The sequence below is a fragment of the Anabas testudineus genome, chromosome 12 (assembly GCF_900324465.2).
Source record: "Anabas testudineus chromosome 12, fAnaTes1.2, whole genome shotgun sequence".
NCBI lineage: Eukaryota > Metazoa > Chordata > Actinopteri > Anabantiformes > Anabantidae > Anabas > Anabas testudineus.
In genome coordinates, this window is record NC_046621.1 from 2,460,767 (window position 1) to 2,477,068 (window position 16,302).

Sequence of the window (16,302 nt, forward strand, 5' to 3'; positions counted from 1 at the left end):
ATTGACACCATATGAGCATCATTCAACACACTAATGCATTTTAAATATTAATTATTACCAAACTTGTGATGTTGAAAACAGGAAGAATGGAAATTCAAAACAATTCAAGCATTTTTAGTGATGTCTGCAGATTTATCATAATTATCACGTGTTTGTGTTCAAATTTTAATTGTAACAGAATGAATATGTCACCACCTCTAAATATAACATGTAGTAAACTAGGTACAATACTTTATATTATCTCTAAAAGTGGGACATTTGTATGTTTGTATGTAGTTTTCACTGGATCATGGCTCCTAACTGAGCTCAGCTGCCTCCAGTTGGCTCGAATCGTCCCGGAGCGTCCACCTGGGCTAAATTTACCTGTTTGGACAAAGTGTGGTTACCTGTAAATTATAAACAACACTTAGGGCTGTAAGACTCGAGGAGCTCTGGTGTGGGGGGGTCATGAGCCCCTGTGTGCTTCTCCGTAGTCGCTTCACTTCCTTACACCTACGCGCAGTTGCGCACCGCCTGGGGGCGCCTTTCTCCTCCGAGTCCTGCAGACGACGTCCTTTGATGTAAGTAGATCATCATCAGCCACCGGCAGCAGGACCTCGGACTGGGCTAGACCGTGTCCCGGACGATGGAGGTGCAGCGGTGACATCCGTCCTACAGCAGCGGGACTGAGAAGCAGGCGCGGCGGGGAATGATCGCCTCGTGCGGGGACACAGCAGGACGCGCAGCGCTCGACCCGCTCCGTAGATTATAACCAGCACCACCACCACCATCAGCTCGATTCTCTGCATCCACCTCAGCCGAGGAAACAGACATTTGACTGACGGAGATGTTGCACAGACGCTTTCCTGCACCGTGGAGATCCAGCTGAACAAGCGGGACTGCAGAGAGACTCGGAGCTGCAGGTGAGTCACTGATGGTGGATGTTGACCTCATAACATTCATGTTGTTCATTCCCACCCTCGGTTTGTGCAGCTCACTGAAGATTGTAGCTCCGTGTTTACGAGAACAAACCAGCAGAGTGTCTGCAGCAGGGTTCATGTTGTGCATGTTGGTGCACATATTGGATCTAATTTATCTCCTCGAGTCAAACAGGAGGTGGCACAGACCACAACATGTCAACGTTTGGCTCATAAGAAAGGTGCAGTTCAGTTCTATGGCTGTGTGTCAGTGAGCAAGACTGGATTAGGGTGCTGGGGAAACCTGGAGCAAACATGTTTGCTGCTGGGCCCCTAGACAGTCACAATAACCTCCACTCCAGCCAACGGTGCATCTGATGGTGAAGCACAGAGCACATGTATGTACATGTATGTACATGTATGTACATGTATGTACAGGCTCTGTGAGTGTGAGATTTGATTAAATTTAATCTTAACAACATGTGAAAATATGAGCACAATATAAAGAGTAACAGGTGTGATGTCTACAGTGTTTTTTTTTATTACCTTCCTCCATGTTTGAAATGTTTCAGTGCACATTTCTGTTACATTTCCACTTTCTAAATGTAGTCTGGTGGTGTAACTGTGTCGTTTGCTCCATTTATTGGTGTAAAACCAACTTTATGAAACCAGCAGCAGGAAATGACGCCCTGACGTGTGCACGGTACAAAACAAGAGAGACCTTCTCTTAAAATGTTGCCTCAGAAACGGCACCAGATTTAGCAGTTTTAGAAATCGAAACGTCTTTTAAGTGGAAAATAGTTAAAGAAACTGAAGAAACTGATGATGTGACTTGAGACATTTTGGTAATATGTTAATTTCCATAATTTATTCCACTAATTCATCGATTAGTCAGTAACTTGTTGGTTTTCCAGAGTCCAAAGTGATGTCTTCTAAAGTCCAGGACACTGACTTTGCTCGATAAATGATGTAAATGATAATTGATTATCAAAATAGTTGCTCATCGATATATTCTGCCAATTAATCAATTAACAAAGCAATCGTTTCACCAGTAAAATGGACCAAAGACAGATCCGGCCTTTGCTTATTTCACCTTCAGCTGTCTGAATCCAACATTCATCAAACTGGATCCAATAATATATTGAAATATATTAACATTTAAACGTTGTCATTTAATTTTAGCTGAAAATCCACCTGGATAATCCTGAAATTTTAGCTGTTAGTTTGTTATTTCTTTTACTTTGTCTCTAAAGAACCACGTGGATTCATTTTTATTTGCATATTTAATTAAATACTGTATAAAACCACTCCCCAGAAATGTTCTGTATGTTAGGAACCATCCTCTGGAGAAGTTACATTAGTCTCTGTCCAGTTGTTGAACTTTGCCTTGCAGCCTGTCAGAAAAGGAGATTTTCTGCTTTTCAGTTTTATATCATGGTAAAATACATTTTTAGCCACGTTGGCAGCTGCTGTAAGGCTGAAACACATGAGAGCTGTGAGTTATTTTACAAATCTGAATGGTCCACGACTCCTCTGCAGACGTAGACGTGCTCTACTGCTTGTTCAGTATAGTTCAGTAGTTGTTAGGATTCATCCTCTGGGGACCAGGACCGTCCTAAATGTACTGAATTTCATTGCTCTAGTTGAGTTATTTGAGTCTGGTTTGGTGGTTTTCTGTGGGTTATCGAAGGATTTCATCAGGTCCAGGACCAGATGTCCTCTGCAGCTCCCCTATCACCACAACCATCAGATCCTCGGCATAATGTCCCGGTGCTGTTTCCTCCCATTTCTGGTTCATTGTGCATGATTTCAATGTGTGTGTGGTGGCGGAGAGTGAAAGAAGATGGAGCCTCACAGGATCTGATTATTGGACCAAAATGATTAAGTTTGCTTTAATGAATGCTGTTAGGAAGTAGCCACCGCAGAAAGAATGAGTCATAGTATTGATTGCCACCCCCTCCTTCACTTGCTTCCTCTCTCATCCAACCTCCCTCCTCTTTTCCTTCATCTCACCCCATGAAATGTTCATCTCATCTTTTTGTCTTTTCCTTCGCGGTCCCCGGACATGCCCCGTTTGTTTCCCCGTCTTCTCCAGAGAGGAGACGGACGGGATTCAAGGAGTGGAGCAGCGGTGGCATGCAGCCGGGCCGAGGGCTGCATACCAATAACGGCGTGATTCGTTTGGTGCGACAGTCTGGATGAGAGAGAGGGGGGAGGAGGGAGCAGGGAGACGGGTGGTGGGGGTCTTATCACGAGATGCCACGTCATGGCAGTGTGTGAAATCTATTTATAGCAGCGTAAACAGAGGGATTCCAGCCCACTGATTACAGCTTCACCGTCACAGTGTGTGTGTGTGTGTGTGTGTGTGTGTGTGTGTGTGTGTGTGTGTGTGTGTGTGTGTGTGTGTGTGTGTATGTGTGTGTGTGTGGGTGCTTGTATTAAGACCTGTCTGTCTGCTCCCGTCGCCTCGGCCTGTGAGGGCGAAACTCAGCTCCACAAATAGATCGACAGGCTCACAGTCTGTCACTTTCTGCTCCACACACACTCTCTCATATGGAATAGTGTGTGTGTGTGTGTGTGTGTGTGTGTGTGTGTGTGTGTGTGTGTGTGTGTGTTTGTGTGTGTGCACGTTACACATGGCTGTTTAAACATTGACATATGACTTGAACACAGTATGTAATCGCACATTTCTGTTAATAAATACACTCCTGTGCTTTCACAAAGGACGTAAACTAATTTGCCAGTTTATTATAACTCCTCATTCACGAGGTGGGAACATGTCAGCAGTTCTGACATGAATAAAATCCTTATTAAGGATATTTATAGTTTTTATATTTGTAGTGCAGCTAATATGCTTCATTCTTCTTTTACCCTCCTGATACAAATTGTAGAAGATTTTTAAGCAAATATCTTTAAACCATGATTATGTTTTTACCTTTTACAAAATAAAAAGTAAGTCACTGTCTCCACACGTGATCTTAGATGTTTAAGGTTCAGTTCTCTTATAACGTTTCTGTACAGAACAAATTCACATTATGAGGATTTACTGGCAGCACTCAGGTGTCCTGGCAGGAGCGTTTTAAATATAAAATAAAGCTCATTATTCGGTTTCAGCACTCACTCTAATTAACAAACTGTGGGTTTTGTTCAGGTCCAGTGAGCCGCGCTGGATCCTCATCAAATATTCAAATACACACATGTATTCGGTGGCATGGATGGAGTAGAACACATTGCTTACATGACCCTTAGACTGTCACTGTTAGTTAAAAGTAATTCTATCTATGTATCTGTTTCCTCAGATTTAAAGGACATGCATCAGTGCTGCCTCGTCCGAGGCCTCCAGTGTGACGGCCGCGTGCAGAACACAACTTCCTGTTTGTACTTTGACATAATTACAAGTTGTTAGACTTACTGTATATAATAAAACACTGAAGCTGATTCCAGAGTCTGGACTGTGTTTAAACTCAAAACTCGTTTGTTTCAACCTTCTCACACGTGTGTTTGTTAGAGGAAAACGGCGTCTGTTCAAACTGCAGCCGTTTTGACACCATGCATCAAAATGGTGGCGGCTGTTTCTACAGAGGCACCGATATGGCAGCTGGTGTAACATTGGGTTGGATGTAGGCACTAAATAAACCAATTAGGTCCGTGAATTTTGTTCTGGACACTACTTGTATGGATGTAGAAGGCTCGGACCGTCGCTGCCGTCCAAACAGCGAACGTGTCAGGGAAGAGTTTCATAATGTCTGTTTGCTTCAGAAACTCGTTCTTTTACTGTCAGACTCTAAGAATGGGAGTAATAGTAAGAGATCTGTTGTCTTCATAGGTAGAAATGAAAGGGACCCTCTGCCTCTGGTTGGCTGTAGATTCTCCAGCCTCGGAGGCCTGAAGCTGGATCATCCCCGTTCAGATCTCCCACCTCAATCCATTCCAGTGTCATCCTCTGCGTCCTTCTGTATCTACATGTGTCTATATCTCATTAACAGCAACCCCTCCCCTCTCTGTCCTCCCCCACGTCCACCTGCTCACCCGCTCGTCGCTCTGTATATGTGAAGTCTTACGTTTCCAACCTCAAGCAATCATCTCCGCTTCCTCTTATCTTCTCGTGCCTCTCGGCTCCAGCTCCCTGTATTGTCTTCATGACGCTGAACACGAAGTCGAGAAGAGAAATCAAATGCTGATAGACTGGTTATTGTTATAAGAGGCGAGTGGAGCCTTCCTGTGGGGAGTTTGCATGTTCCTGCAGTGTTTGCATGTTCTGTGCCTGCATGGGTTTCCTGTGGCTGCTCCGGTTTCCTCCCACAGTCCAAAGTCACGTCCATAGGTGTGAATGATTGTTTGTCTTTGTGTGTCAGCTCTGTGATAGTGTGGGTATGTTTAAACTCTCTGTGCTGCTCTGTGATGTTCATCATATTGTGCATTTCTGGAGTTCTCCTGTTGCAGCTGTTCTGTTTATCGCTTCTCTTATTTAAACCACTGATCTCAGGCGTCTTCGGGGAAATACTCAACCTGGGAAAACTGCTTTCCACTATAATCTTAATGAATTACAGAAGATCTCGTCCCACTGGTGCATTTTACACTTTAATCTCTGTTTAGCGATTCTCTGATTCCACATGTGGTTGTTTTACTCTCTGCTCGATCGTGATTTAACTGACCTGATTCTGAAGGTTTGCTCTAGTTCCCTCTAAGTTGTGTGATCAGGCCTCCGGGGATCGGACTTGTGTTTCCTGCACATTTCACAACTCCTTTTACTCTTTATCATCTTTGTACCGTGGCAGGAAACAATATCCTGCTGAAAAAGTTCACTACCATCAGTTAAAACGGCAGACATAGGGTGGTGTACATTACCCAGAGCATTACATTGCCTCCACCAGCTTGACTTCCTTGGATCTTGACGCTGTTGTTCCTTCTTGAACTTCCTGTTTTTACACTCATATTGTTCTGCATTTTATTCTGTTGTCTGCAAGAATTATTAAATATATTAAAGGTCATTTCTTAATCTGGGTTGAGGCAGGAAATAGTTTCAAAACACGGCATCAGCTCCATATGTGTATTTAGGCAATAAATACATCACAGAAACAAACCACACGGCTGTGTCTGCAGCTTTTATCTCATCAGTGGTTAAATTAAAGTACCAGAGCTATGTTAAAATACAAGTTACAGGTAAAATGTAGACAAAACACTGAGGTTCTGAAACGCTGCCAGACCAAATTAAATAATGTCTGCAGACTAAGGTGAATAAAGAAAAGAAGAAAAATGAGAAGTGGATCTGAGTTAGTTCCAGTCGGGTGGTGCATTAAATTTGAAAGATTAATGACGACGTGAATAAGAAACAACAATGTTCAGCTCCACATGCGTCATTTTAAAACTTTACTTTAACTTTTGTCTGCTTGGATGAACTGAAGCTCCGCTGGTTTAATCTTTAATAACGTGCTGTCTGACAACCGTCTTATTCAAGCTTTTCTCCGTCTGCATTGACAATTCACAGTGAAAATGGTGTTTTAGACTTCTGCTTTGTGTGTGATATTTACGGACTGTGGAGTGTGACTCAGTAACAGTAAAATGCTGCTGATGCACTTTCACATTAAAAGTTTTAACCAAAGAGACATTTTCTTTCTAAACTTCTCTTTTCTGTTTCTAAATTGGTGCAAAGTGACATTACAGACAGAGGATGAGATAATTTACTACTACTATTCACCAACTACTAGTATGATTTCTGCAAAAAGCTAAAATGCTTTGTTAGGTTTAACTCATAAACAGTTGCTTATTTCACATTCACTAGAGCTTCCAAAGAGATGTAGTGGAGTTAATGTAGAATATTTCCCTCTGACTGACAGTAAAGTACAAGTAGAGGGAACATAAAATGGAAATACTCAAGTACCTGAAGTCAGATTATGCCAGATAGGTTAGAAAAGCCAATAAAATCTGGGAAAAAACTGTTTGTTGGGACACACACAACCATTCAGACTCATCTGGTGACCCTCAGGTTAAGAACCAGTGGAGTAGAGTAACAGTATTATTAGGTATTAGGTTGGATTTTGAAAGAAGAGTTTTTACTTAATGGAGGATTTAAATTAAAAAAGATCAAAGATACTTCGTCCATTATGGGAAAAATAGCTTAAAAAGGAAGCTACAGCTGAGATGATTGAACTATTTACTATCCAGTGTAAAAACAACACTAAAATCGGTTGTGGAATTTAACGGGTTACACGCTGCAGCAGCTGACAGATGCCCTCGGTAACATCACAGGAGCCGATGTACAGAAACCTGCAGATGAGACGAGGCCCCTGTTTGTTATGTGCTTGATGAGTAACAGCAGAGCCTGGTGAGGAGAGACGTGTTTGACGAGATCACAAATTAACAGCAGCAGATGTTCACATGTAGCAGGACTGTGGTGTTTAGAGAGCAGGGGTTGATTCTGTTAGCGTGTGCTCTGCCGATGCTCAGATAAAGTGTGTGTGTGCTGAGGTGGAGCTGCCTTAAACAAGTCATTTAATTCAGAGCATGTATGTGGAGAAGCTGGGAGCGAGCGGAGCGATGCACCACGGGGCTGCACAAATCTCAAAGCTCGTTCTCATTCTCAGCTTCTAGCCTGGCTGGTTTTTAATCCAGGTGTAAGTTTGTCTTCTGTGATGTAGCTTCTGGTTCATCATGAAATGTCTGTTTAAAATGAACCAGCAGCTTTACAATCCCCTATAGAACATGTCTGGTTCTATCCGTGGGATATTTTTAACCTCAGAACCACAGAGACGCGTTGGCTGGGTGTAATTAAAGACACATTTATAAAGCGTAGACATGTGAGTCATACAGTGTAACCCACGCTCGCAGCTCTCACTCGGTGCACATCAGGTGTCATTCAGAGAGAAAGCTGCAGTTTGTGCCTCTACTACAGTGGCAAGAAAAAGTATGTGAACCTTTTAGAGTATTAATAAATATAATGTACCTAAATTAATAACACAAAACAATTCTGATCTTTCATGTTTATCAGGAGTAACCATAAAAACCTCATATTGAGGACCCACTTATTGGCAGCAATAACCTCAACCAGGTGCTTATGTAGCTGTGGGTCAGACCTGCACATCGTTCAGGAGGAATTTAGCCCATTCTTCCTGCAGAACTGCTTTAGCTCTCTTACAACGTCACTTGCAATTTGCAGCTAAATTTGTGACTCACATAATCTACTTTCATGCAAATGCTAGAGTCTTGTGTTATTTCCTTTAATTAGTTAAGCAAGTTAAAATTAATACAAGTGAAAATGAGCTCGTGCTGCAAGTTTGATTTACAACATTTGTAAAATTGGCTCTGGTAAGTGTGAAAATAGTCATATGAACATCTATAATAATTGTAATCGAGTGAGGAAGTTGAGTCCAATAAGCTCAGATTTGCTCTGATTAGGAAAATGAGGCCCAAACATTAACAATGATTCATCATTTTTCTTAGCAGGATTCTCAAAATCCCTTTAAAACAGCAATGTGCTTATCACCGTATGTGGGAGCTTTTATTTTTCTCTGCATGTGGGTTTAAATTTAACATTTAGAGCTCTAGATAGCACTAGATTCAGGCCATTTAAGTAAATGTCTGTTGTAGCCACAGACGTATTAGAGTTGTAAGTGTACAGTGATTTAACAGTGAAAAGAGAAGACGTGTGTTTAAGCTGCTCAGCTGGTTCATTCAAATTCTGTGGCCAATGCAGGTGAGACACACACACACACAGCAGGAAAGGCAGGACGGTCACGACACCTTGCAAATAGATGCATAATCACCAGAGCAGGTGATCTTCCTCACGTAATGAGTGATTCATGCACGACGTCGCGTCACTTTCAGTGCATCTCTAGTATCACGTTTAAAAATAGTCATGTTGAATTAAGGTGTTGAGGATTATGTGAAGCACCACGTTGAATTTAATCTGCTCTACAGTAAAATGTTAGAAAATGAGACTAGAGCTGTAAACCGAATAATTAAACGGAAGATATTTCCAGTATGAGCAGTTTATTTACTGGTATCTAATTTGTAAAATACATATCTTTGTGGTTTGGATAAGACATTTAAAAATACCACATTTAAATACCAAACTGGTAACAGAAAATAATTAATGAACAGTGACAATCATTAGTGCAGTAAATCGAATGTATTCAATCATTTCATTTTTACAAGGTGTTGATCTGTCAGGCTCATTGTACATTGTACCACCAGGTTTAAGAATAAAACACGAGGAGTTAATATTAATATTATATTCAGATTTAGTTTCATTGTCCCTCATTAAAGACAAACTAAACCTGTCCCTCTGTCTCACGCTTGCATTGCGACAATTATAAAACTAGTTGGAAGCTGCTTCTGGCTCCGTGTTAGAGAACGATGTACATTAAAAAGGTAATCAATCTGGGGGGCTGCACCCTGACTCGCTGCATCACAACAAACTCCACCAATCGGGCTTCAGCCTCATGCATTTCCATAGTAACAGAGCTTCCTCAGAGGAGGTGGAGACGGCGGTGGGGAGCAGAGGAGGAGAGAGGTGGATGGGGGAGGTAGAGGAGGCGGTGTAGAGAGAAGAGAATTGATTCCTGCTCTTATTTCACTGAGGATTTAAAAAGAACAGCTCCCCTCCTGATCAGGGGCCGGCGTGGATCAGCTGATCACAGGCGGCAGGGAAGGGAGAGGAGTGGAGGGACGGGGTGGAAAGATGCCTGAGCTGGGGGAGACTGTGGGATCAGGATCTGCAGTGTTCCACAGTCCTCTGCCCAGTGGATCAGTGGGGTAGCAGTAGCTTGATGGTTTCTTCTGCAAGGAATACATCAGATTTCTCTCACTTGTGCTTGTTGCGTAACATACAGAAACATTCAGAGGCGATTCTCCGTCCACTCCCCTCCTACTCAGCTGCACCGTTACCAAAACGCAGGTAATCTGGATGATGGCAACATGGACTCTTGCCTGTTGGACTGTGGCTCACACCCGTCCACACTGATGAATATGCAGACGGAGACACGTGAGGTGGAGGGCCTGCATGTGGCTTCTGCTTGAGGTGCAACTTTATGCTTTTTATGATTCATGGTGACGTTGAGATGTGCTGCACATTTGAGAATCTGTGGAAATCAATCATAATAGAGATTATTTTACATAGATACTACTTAAATGTGTTTATTGTTTTGTATCTATTACTTTAAAGTGTTTTAGCAACAGATGCTGGTGATCACTGAATGCATGTACATACAACTTGTTGGCTCGGTTCTTGTCCAGCTGAAGTTCATAGGAGAGTGGTAGAAGTTAAATCTCAACTGGAGTTTTCCAGGAGACTTGTGGGAGACTCTGAAGTGAACTGCAGGAAGGTTTTATGGTCAGAGATCAACATCGATGGTTGTCGGCCTGGATGCTGCGTTGCTTCTTCTGCAGCTTGTGAATGTAGAGCAGCAAAATGTGGAAACGCTTGATGAAAACCTTTTAGTGAGCGAGTTTCCAGAGAGCTGCCGTGTCTAGGTTTACTAAATTGATGGAGGCCTATCCATTGGTCGACTCATTGATTGATTTGAAAACAGAATTTATGGTTTGTAGATATGTCAACGTGCTTTTGTTATGTGGTAAACTTAATATAAATAAATCCATTTTTAGCTTCCAGGACCTTTTCACCTGGGGTACACTGATAATTACGTCGTTATGGTCTTGAAAGCCACCCGTCCACAGTTTCTTCCTACGTGGTTTTTGATTCTCTTTTAATGTTTTGTAGCTCGGGTTGGAACAAACTGCACAGACGACCTATGGAGAAGTGTTTCTGAGGACGATCGCATCTTTTGTTTACTCGGCTCAGATGTGGTGAACGCTGCGGTGTGTTTCAAATCCGTGTTGTGATTATTTAAAGCAGAGACAAATCCCTGTCAGGGGGTCTAGTTAGTGCAGTTATCTCCTCTGTCTCCGCTTCACTGCTGAGGAAGTGAATCACGTGAATCACACTGTGATGTGTGACAAACAGATGGAGCAGGGATGTTTTGTTCAGTTACTACACAGACAGGATGGTATGGTGTACCTGATTATGATTCACTGGCCAATATGTCCTGAGGATTTTAAAGTAGCTTTGATTTCCATGAATAAAACATTACCTAGCATTAATGTGTGTTTCTGTGTGATGTTTGTAATAAGAGGAGTTGTTTTTATTAAATCAGATGAAGATTTATGAAAGTGCAGTAAGTGTCACAGCACTTTAAAAAGGATAATAACGTAGTCAAGACACAAAAGAACAAGCTAATGGGAACAAATAAATTAATGTGAAAGTCGAAGCATAAAGAGGTAACGAGGGACTCGAAGGTCGCATGAGCCAAATAATGTTATTAGGATATAACTGTCTATACCAGCAGGGGGCAGTAGTCCGTATTCGTGATTTAAAAAGGGAAAGCAGAAGAAGACATAGGATGATGGAAATGTACAAACTATAAACGATGGAGCGTCGTTTACTTACTGTTTTCACACCACTCTCGCTCACTACTGACGGTTTATAGCCCGACTAGTGCTGATGATGTGGGACGCCCCACAAAAAACTAGGTTGACAGAGGGTCACACCCCAAACGTTGGTGTTTCTAATGATTTAAAAACTCTGAGAGGCAGGAGGATGCTGATCTGTTTGATTTTAGACTTTAAAATCTGTGGGAGGCAAATTGCATCTGGATAGCACAAAAACATGAACTAATGTACATATATTTGTACCATAAACTGCACAAATCACCAAAGTAACACGTGGAAAATATAATAAATGTTGACTAAACCAAAGTAAAGGGTTAGGATTAATTTATCTAATAATTGGTGTGTGCAAAGGTGGTAGGTGCAGTATTTTACACGCCAACACATGACAGAGCTTCAGTTCCAGCCTTGGTGCTGCACTGAACATGAATGGGCTTAGTGCTTTATTTTGCTTTTTCTTCTGAGGGTTGGTGAAGCAGAAAGTCGGTAACAAGCTGCTTGCAGGCGGTGCCGTGTTTAACAGGCCGGAGCTGCTCTCCTCTGAGTTTGTTGCTTCTCTGGTGCAATTTAGACGTAGGTTTTCCTAAAGGCAGCGTGTTGTCACACTGGGCTTTAACACAGGGCAGCTGGTCCCTCTAAGTGCTGCAGATGAGACTTCACTTCATATACACTTTGTAGAAACCAGTCTTCCTTCACGATTGGCTCCGTTTTATGTTTCTACAGTGATGCCACAGGTCCATTTAACTTCATCAGTTTAATGGGTTAGACGTACACACTGGGAATGCGGGAAAGCTAATTTCCTATGTGCTGTGTTTTTATATCTCTGTGGGAAATTGGCCAAAGGCCCAAGAGATCTTTGCTTAGGGTTGAATTCAGCAGTGGATATTCCCAAAGTAATAAAAGGGAATAGAGCCGTACTCCAGGAGCAGAGAACAAGATGAATATGGAGGTGAAAAGCATTACATCATATCTTCAAGGTATAATTGAAGAGTGTTGTTGTCGGCCAAGTCCAAGCCGTGTTTTCATATTCTAGTTTAAAGGCTGAGTACTCGCTATACTGCAATACACCGAGCTGGTGGTGGATAAAAACCTGTTTCTGTGTTGGATGGATTGATGAGAAATAATCATCAGCATCATGATAATAAATGATCTCATTCATGCAGTAAAACAACAAACATTTGCTGACTGAAGAATTGAACACGAGTCAGAAAAGATTAAAATCAGATCAAACCGTTACCTGTGTGACAAAAGTGTTTTCACTGACCTGTGTAACTGTATTTTAGAAATATAATATTCAGAGTTTGATGCTTAATACAGTCAAAACGTTGGGACAGCGTCACGTTTACCACTGTGTTCATCACTGTTTAACAGATCAGCTTTGCATAGAGCCCAGTCGAGCACATGCACTTTCCATTCTCGACACCACACTGTCACAGAATGAGTAAAGGTGTGGGCTGCAAAACAAAACATCAGCTGAAAGCTGATAAAACGCTCAACTCATCATCTCCTGTAACATCCTCCCTGTTAACCATTCTCGTCCTGTTTGGTTCTTTCTCAGCGAATTCAGACTGCTGCGCTGGATGTGCTGACTCACCCCTATGGAGGCAAAAAAAAAAAAGGAAAGATCATCTTGCTTCGTTCTATTTGTCTGTGCGGCAGCTTTCATCTGTCTCTGTCTCACATTTGCTTCATGAGCATTACTGTGTCTCTATATATAGCATTTCTTCTGTAGGTCAAGGACTTCGAATTGCACAGAATTCAGTCTCAACACCCCCCCGTCCTCCTAGAATAGCAAATACTGTTAACATTACAGTGTCTGTTGAGCAGCTTGGATCTGGTCACTTGTGGTTGATGCACAGCGATGCACTTTTTATTCGTGGAAGTCAGGTGTTGTGGACTGAAGAATATGAATTATTTTAATTTCTGGAAACCCAGATAGCCTACAGTCTATGCTGTTCCTGAACGCCTCACCAGCACTGCTGCTGCTGTGCAGAAAGGTCACTCATGCTACATGTATGGTGTAGTCATCAGGAAATATGTGATATCCTGGAGATTTTTTATAATTTGCAGGTCAGGGAGAATCAGGGAGCTTCAGTTTGACAAGAAAGGACAAATATCTATTATTGTATGATGTAAACATGCATCTCTGCTTTGTTAAACTCAAGTTCCAGTTTAAATGACTGAGAAAAGTTGTATTTGTTTCCTTGTAGTGAAACTAGACGCCTGTGTTTTAGTTGGTGGACTTACAGTACAGCTGCCACACAAACATCACGCTCTGTCGCTACTGTTTGGAGAAGTGGGTGTTGATGCCTGAAGAAAAGATGGCACTGCTGTTTATTAGGGAGTGGGTGAGCTCTGCTACTTAATAGTGATTACTTTGTGGACACAGAGGGAGGTCAGAGAAACACATAGATTAGTATTCAAAGCTTAGACTGAAGTAGCAGTACCACACTATACAAATGTTAGATTATATTTATGTATAAAGGTCTTAAAACATTAATAAATCACAATCTGGAGTGGTATTGAAGGGAAATTGTATTGTATTGACCTATTTTCTTGTTTTATAACAGATAGTAGCTGTCATTTATTGAGGTTACTGTTATTTTATAAAGCAAAACTTGAATTTAGAAAAATACTAATTGAATCATCGAGTCATGTGTAATAGTTATTCAGTTAATATATGACAATATATATTAATATATATATATGAGCAAACTTTAAAGCTGCTATTATCTGTATTTTTATGATAACATATGAAATGACAACATGAAAATAATTTTATAATGTAAAAGGTCCCTTATTGATACAGAGGATTAATGGACTGATGCGGTTCTGCTCAGCTTAATGGATCTATAGAGTACGTTTTAATTGTGTTCTGTCATTTCCTGCATCGTTTTCAGATGAAATACATTTCATAAAATCCTCTGTACACCACCTTCTACCTACAAACAACAAACAGACCCAGTTAGACCCAGACTGGAGCATTTGGAAGTTAAACTGATTCAATGACCCAAATAAATCAGATGGAATATTGGATTTAGATTCATCGTGTGGACACAAACATCACATCAAATGAATGGTCACGCTGCTGGATGTTAAAATAAGTGATAATTGTCATAACTTGTTTCTGCTGCCCTGAAGTATTAAAGTTAATCCAGGTTTAAGGACTAAACCGATATTTATATTATTTAATTTTGATATAGGAAACAACCTGCGACTGCAGGTGTGAAATAAGTTGCACAGTATTCAATAAGTGTGCAGACGAACTCTGTGGATCTAAAAGCTACACTGACCACAACTTCAGAACTGAATCTTCAGTGTGTAGTTGGCGTTGGGATTTAGGTTGCTGGGGGATTTCGGGGATGTTGCTAGGTCAGTGGATTACCTTGTAATAGATCTGTAGGAGGACCGGCTGGACACACACACAGGAAGCGTTGGCTTGTGCACGGGGGATTTAATCCTTGAGACAAACATGCTAACTCCTCCTGTGGGTTGTGACTAACACTAGAGTTGTAACTCTCTTTCTTTCACTCTGTGTTCTTCTCATGCAGGGACGAGTAACGATGACTCCGATCCTCGCTGTGTGAACATGCTGCTCGGGTAGCGAAGCCGTAGAGGAGCAACAACCTCTAATACTCTCTGGAAACACACATCATACACACAGTCGGCCCAATTCAAGCACAACCATGCTGATCAAGGAGTATCGTATCCCGATGCCCATGAGCGTGGAGGAGTACCGCATTGCTCAGCTCTACATGATCCAGGTGAGTGTTTTTCTTCCTTCTGACAGCTTCATTACTTCATTACTCACCTTTAGCTGCTGTTTTTATCCCATGGTCACTTTGTTGGCCAAGTGCATGTGTCTGCACACACAGTGAATGGGACTTCAGTTTCTAGTGGCTCCTAATGTCTTTGCACACAGCACCAATAACAGTGTGTCAGGAGGATAAATGTGGACAAACAGAACTGATGAATAAAAGTGTTAGAAGGTGGCACAGAGATTAAAATCAAGTAGTTCATATGTTGAAGGTTAGAGGCTTCCTTGTCGCAACATGTAACATGTCACGACACATAATGCAACTGACTTACATTATGGTATGGTCCCTGAATGCCTCACACACACACTCCCGATTGCTGCAATACAGCACTTTGCTGTTCTGTTGCTTGAGGTGAAGTGGTGTGAGAGCCTCTCCCACATTCACTGGAGGAGAAACAGCATTTACAACACATTTACATTCAGCCAACGCTGGAGCCTGTGTGAAATAAACATTTAAGTGCAGCTTTGTAAGTTCTGTGTAAAGAGGCAGAGGCGTCTTAGCTCAACACCAACATAGTGCTGGTGGGCTAACGAGTTAACGATGGAGGCAGAGCTGGCGGTTGGGTGTAAACGCTGTTGCTCGTATTCAACCTGTGTGTGTGATTGTCACATAAATGATGTTCATTGCTGTTAGCTATGAAAACACAGGTGGGAAAATACAGAAGTAGCTGTGAACAACATATAATTAACAGCAACAACTTGAAATGACACATTTCAAAGAAGCACAAATAAAAATAATCTCTGAAGAAACTAAAGGTGGTGGAACACACACAGCACCAAACCTAAATTTTATTCTACTGAATAAAGCAGAACCTATTGAAGAACAGTGGATCTGTGGTTCACTTCTTATCGGGAAATTAATTCAGAAGTAAATGAGGACTTTTAGCTCTGTTAGTGGTTCTAATTCAACATATTAACTCCAGATGGTCACATTTTACCAGAAATGGTTCAATTTATTATTAATTAGCAGCATAAATAGTTAATTCATGTTTACTTTTCTTTGTTACTTTGCAAACAGAGTTTGGATGCAGCACAGTCTGTAGCAAGACTCCACTATATATTTAATAAAAATAAAATCAACTAATGAATGATGAAGTGCTAACGAGCCGTCAGTGCATAAATGTCTCTATAGTAACATGATTTTAT

The 16,302-nt window shown here is 41.5% G+C and overlaps 1 protein-coding gene across 4 annotated transcripts in view; it reads left to right on the forward strand.

Moving 5' to 3' along the window:
- The first annotated feature begins 559 nt into the window (after window positions 1-559).
- Window positions 560-16,302, forward strand: part of LOC113159374 (membrane-associated phosphatidylinositol transfer protein 2-like) — a 36,217-nt gene continuing 20,474 nt past the window's right edge. For all 4 annotated transcript variants that reach the window (XR_003298619.1, XM_026356022.1, XM_026356023.1 and 1 more), the window contains exons 1-2: window positions 560-902; window positions 14,891-15,103. Coding sequence is in view for 3 of the 4 variants with exons in the window: in XM_026356022.1 (XP_026211807.1) it covers window positions 15,026-15,103 (78 nt within the window). In the remaining variant the exon portion in view is untranslated. The remainder of the gene's footprint in view (window positions 903-14,890; window positions 15,104-16,302) is intronic.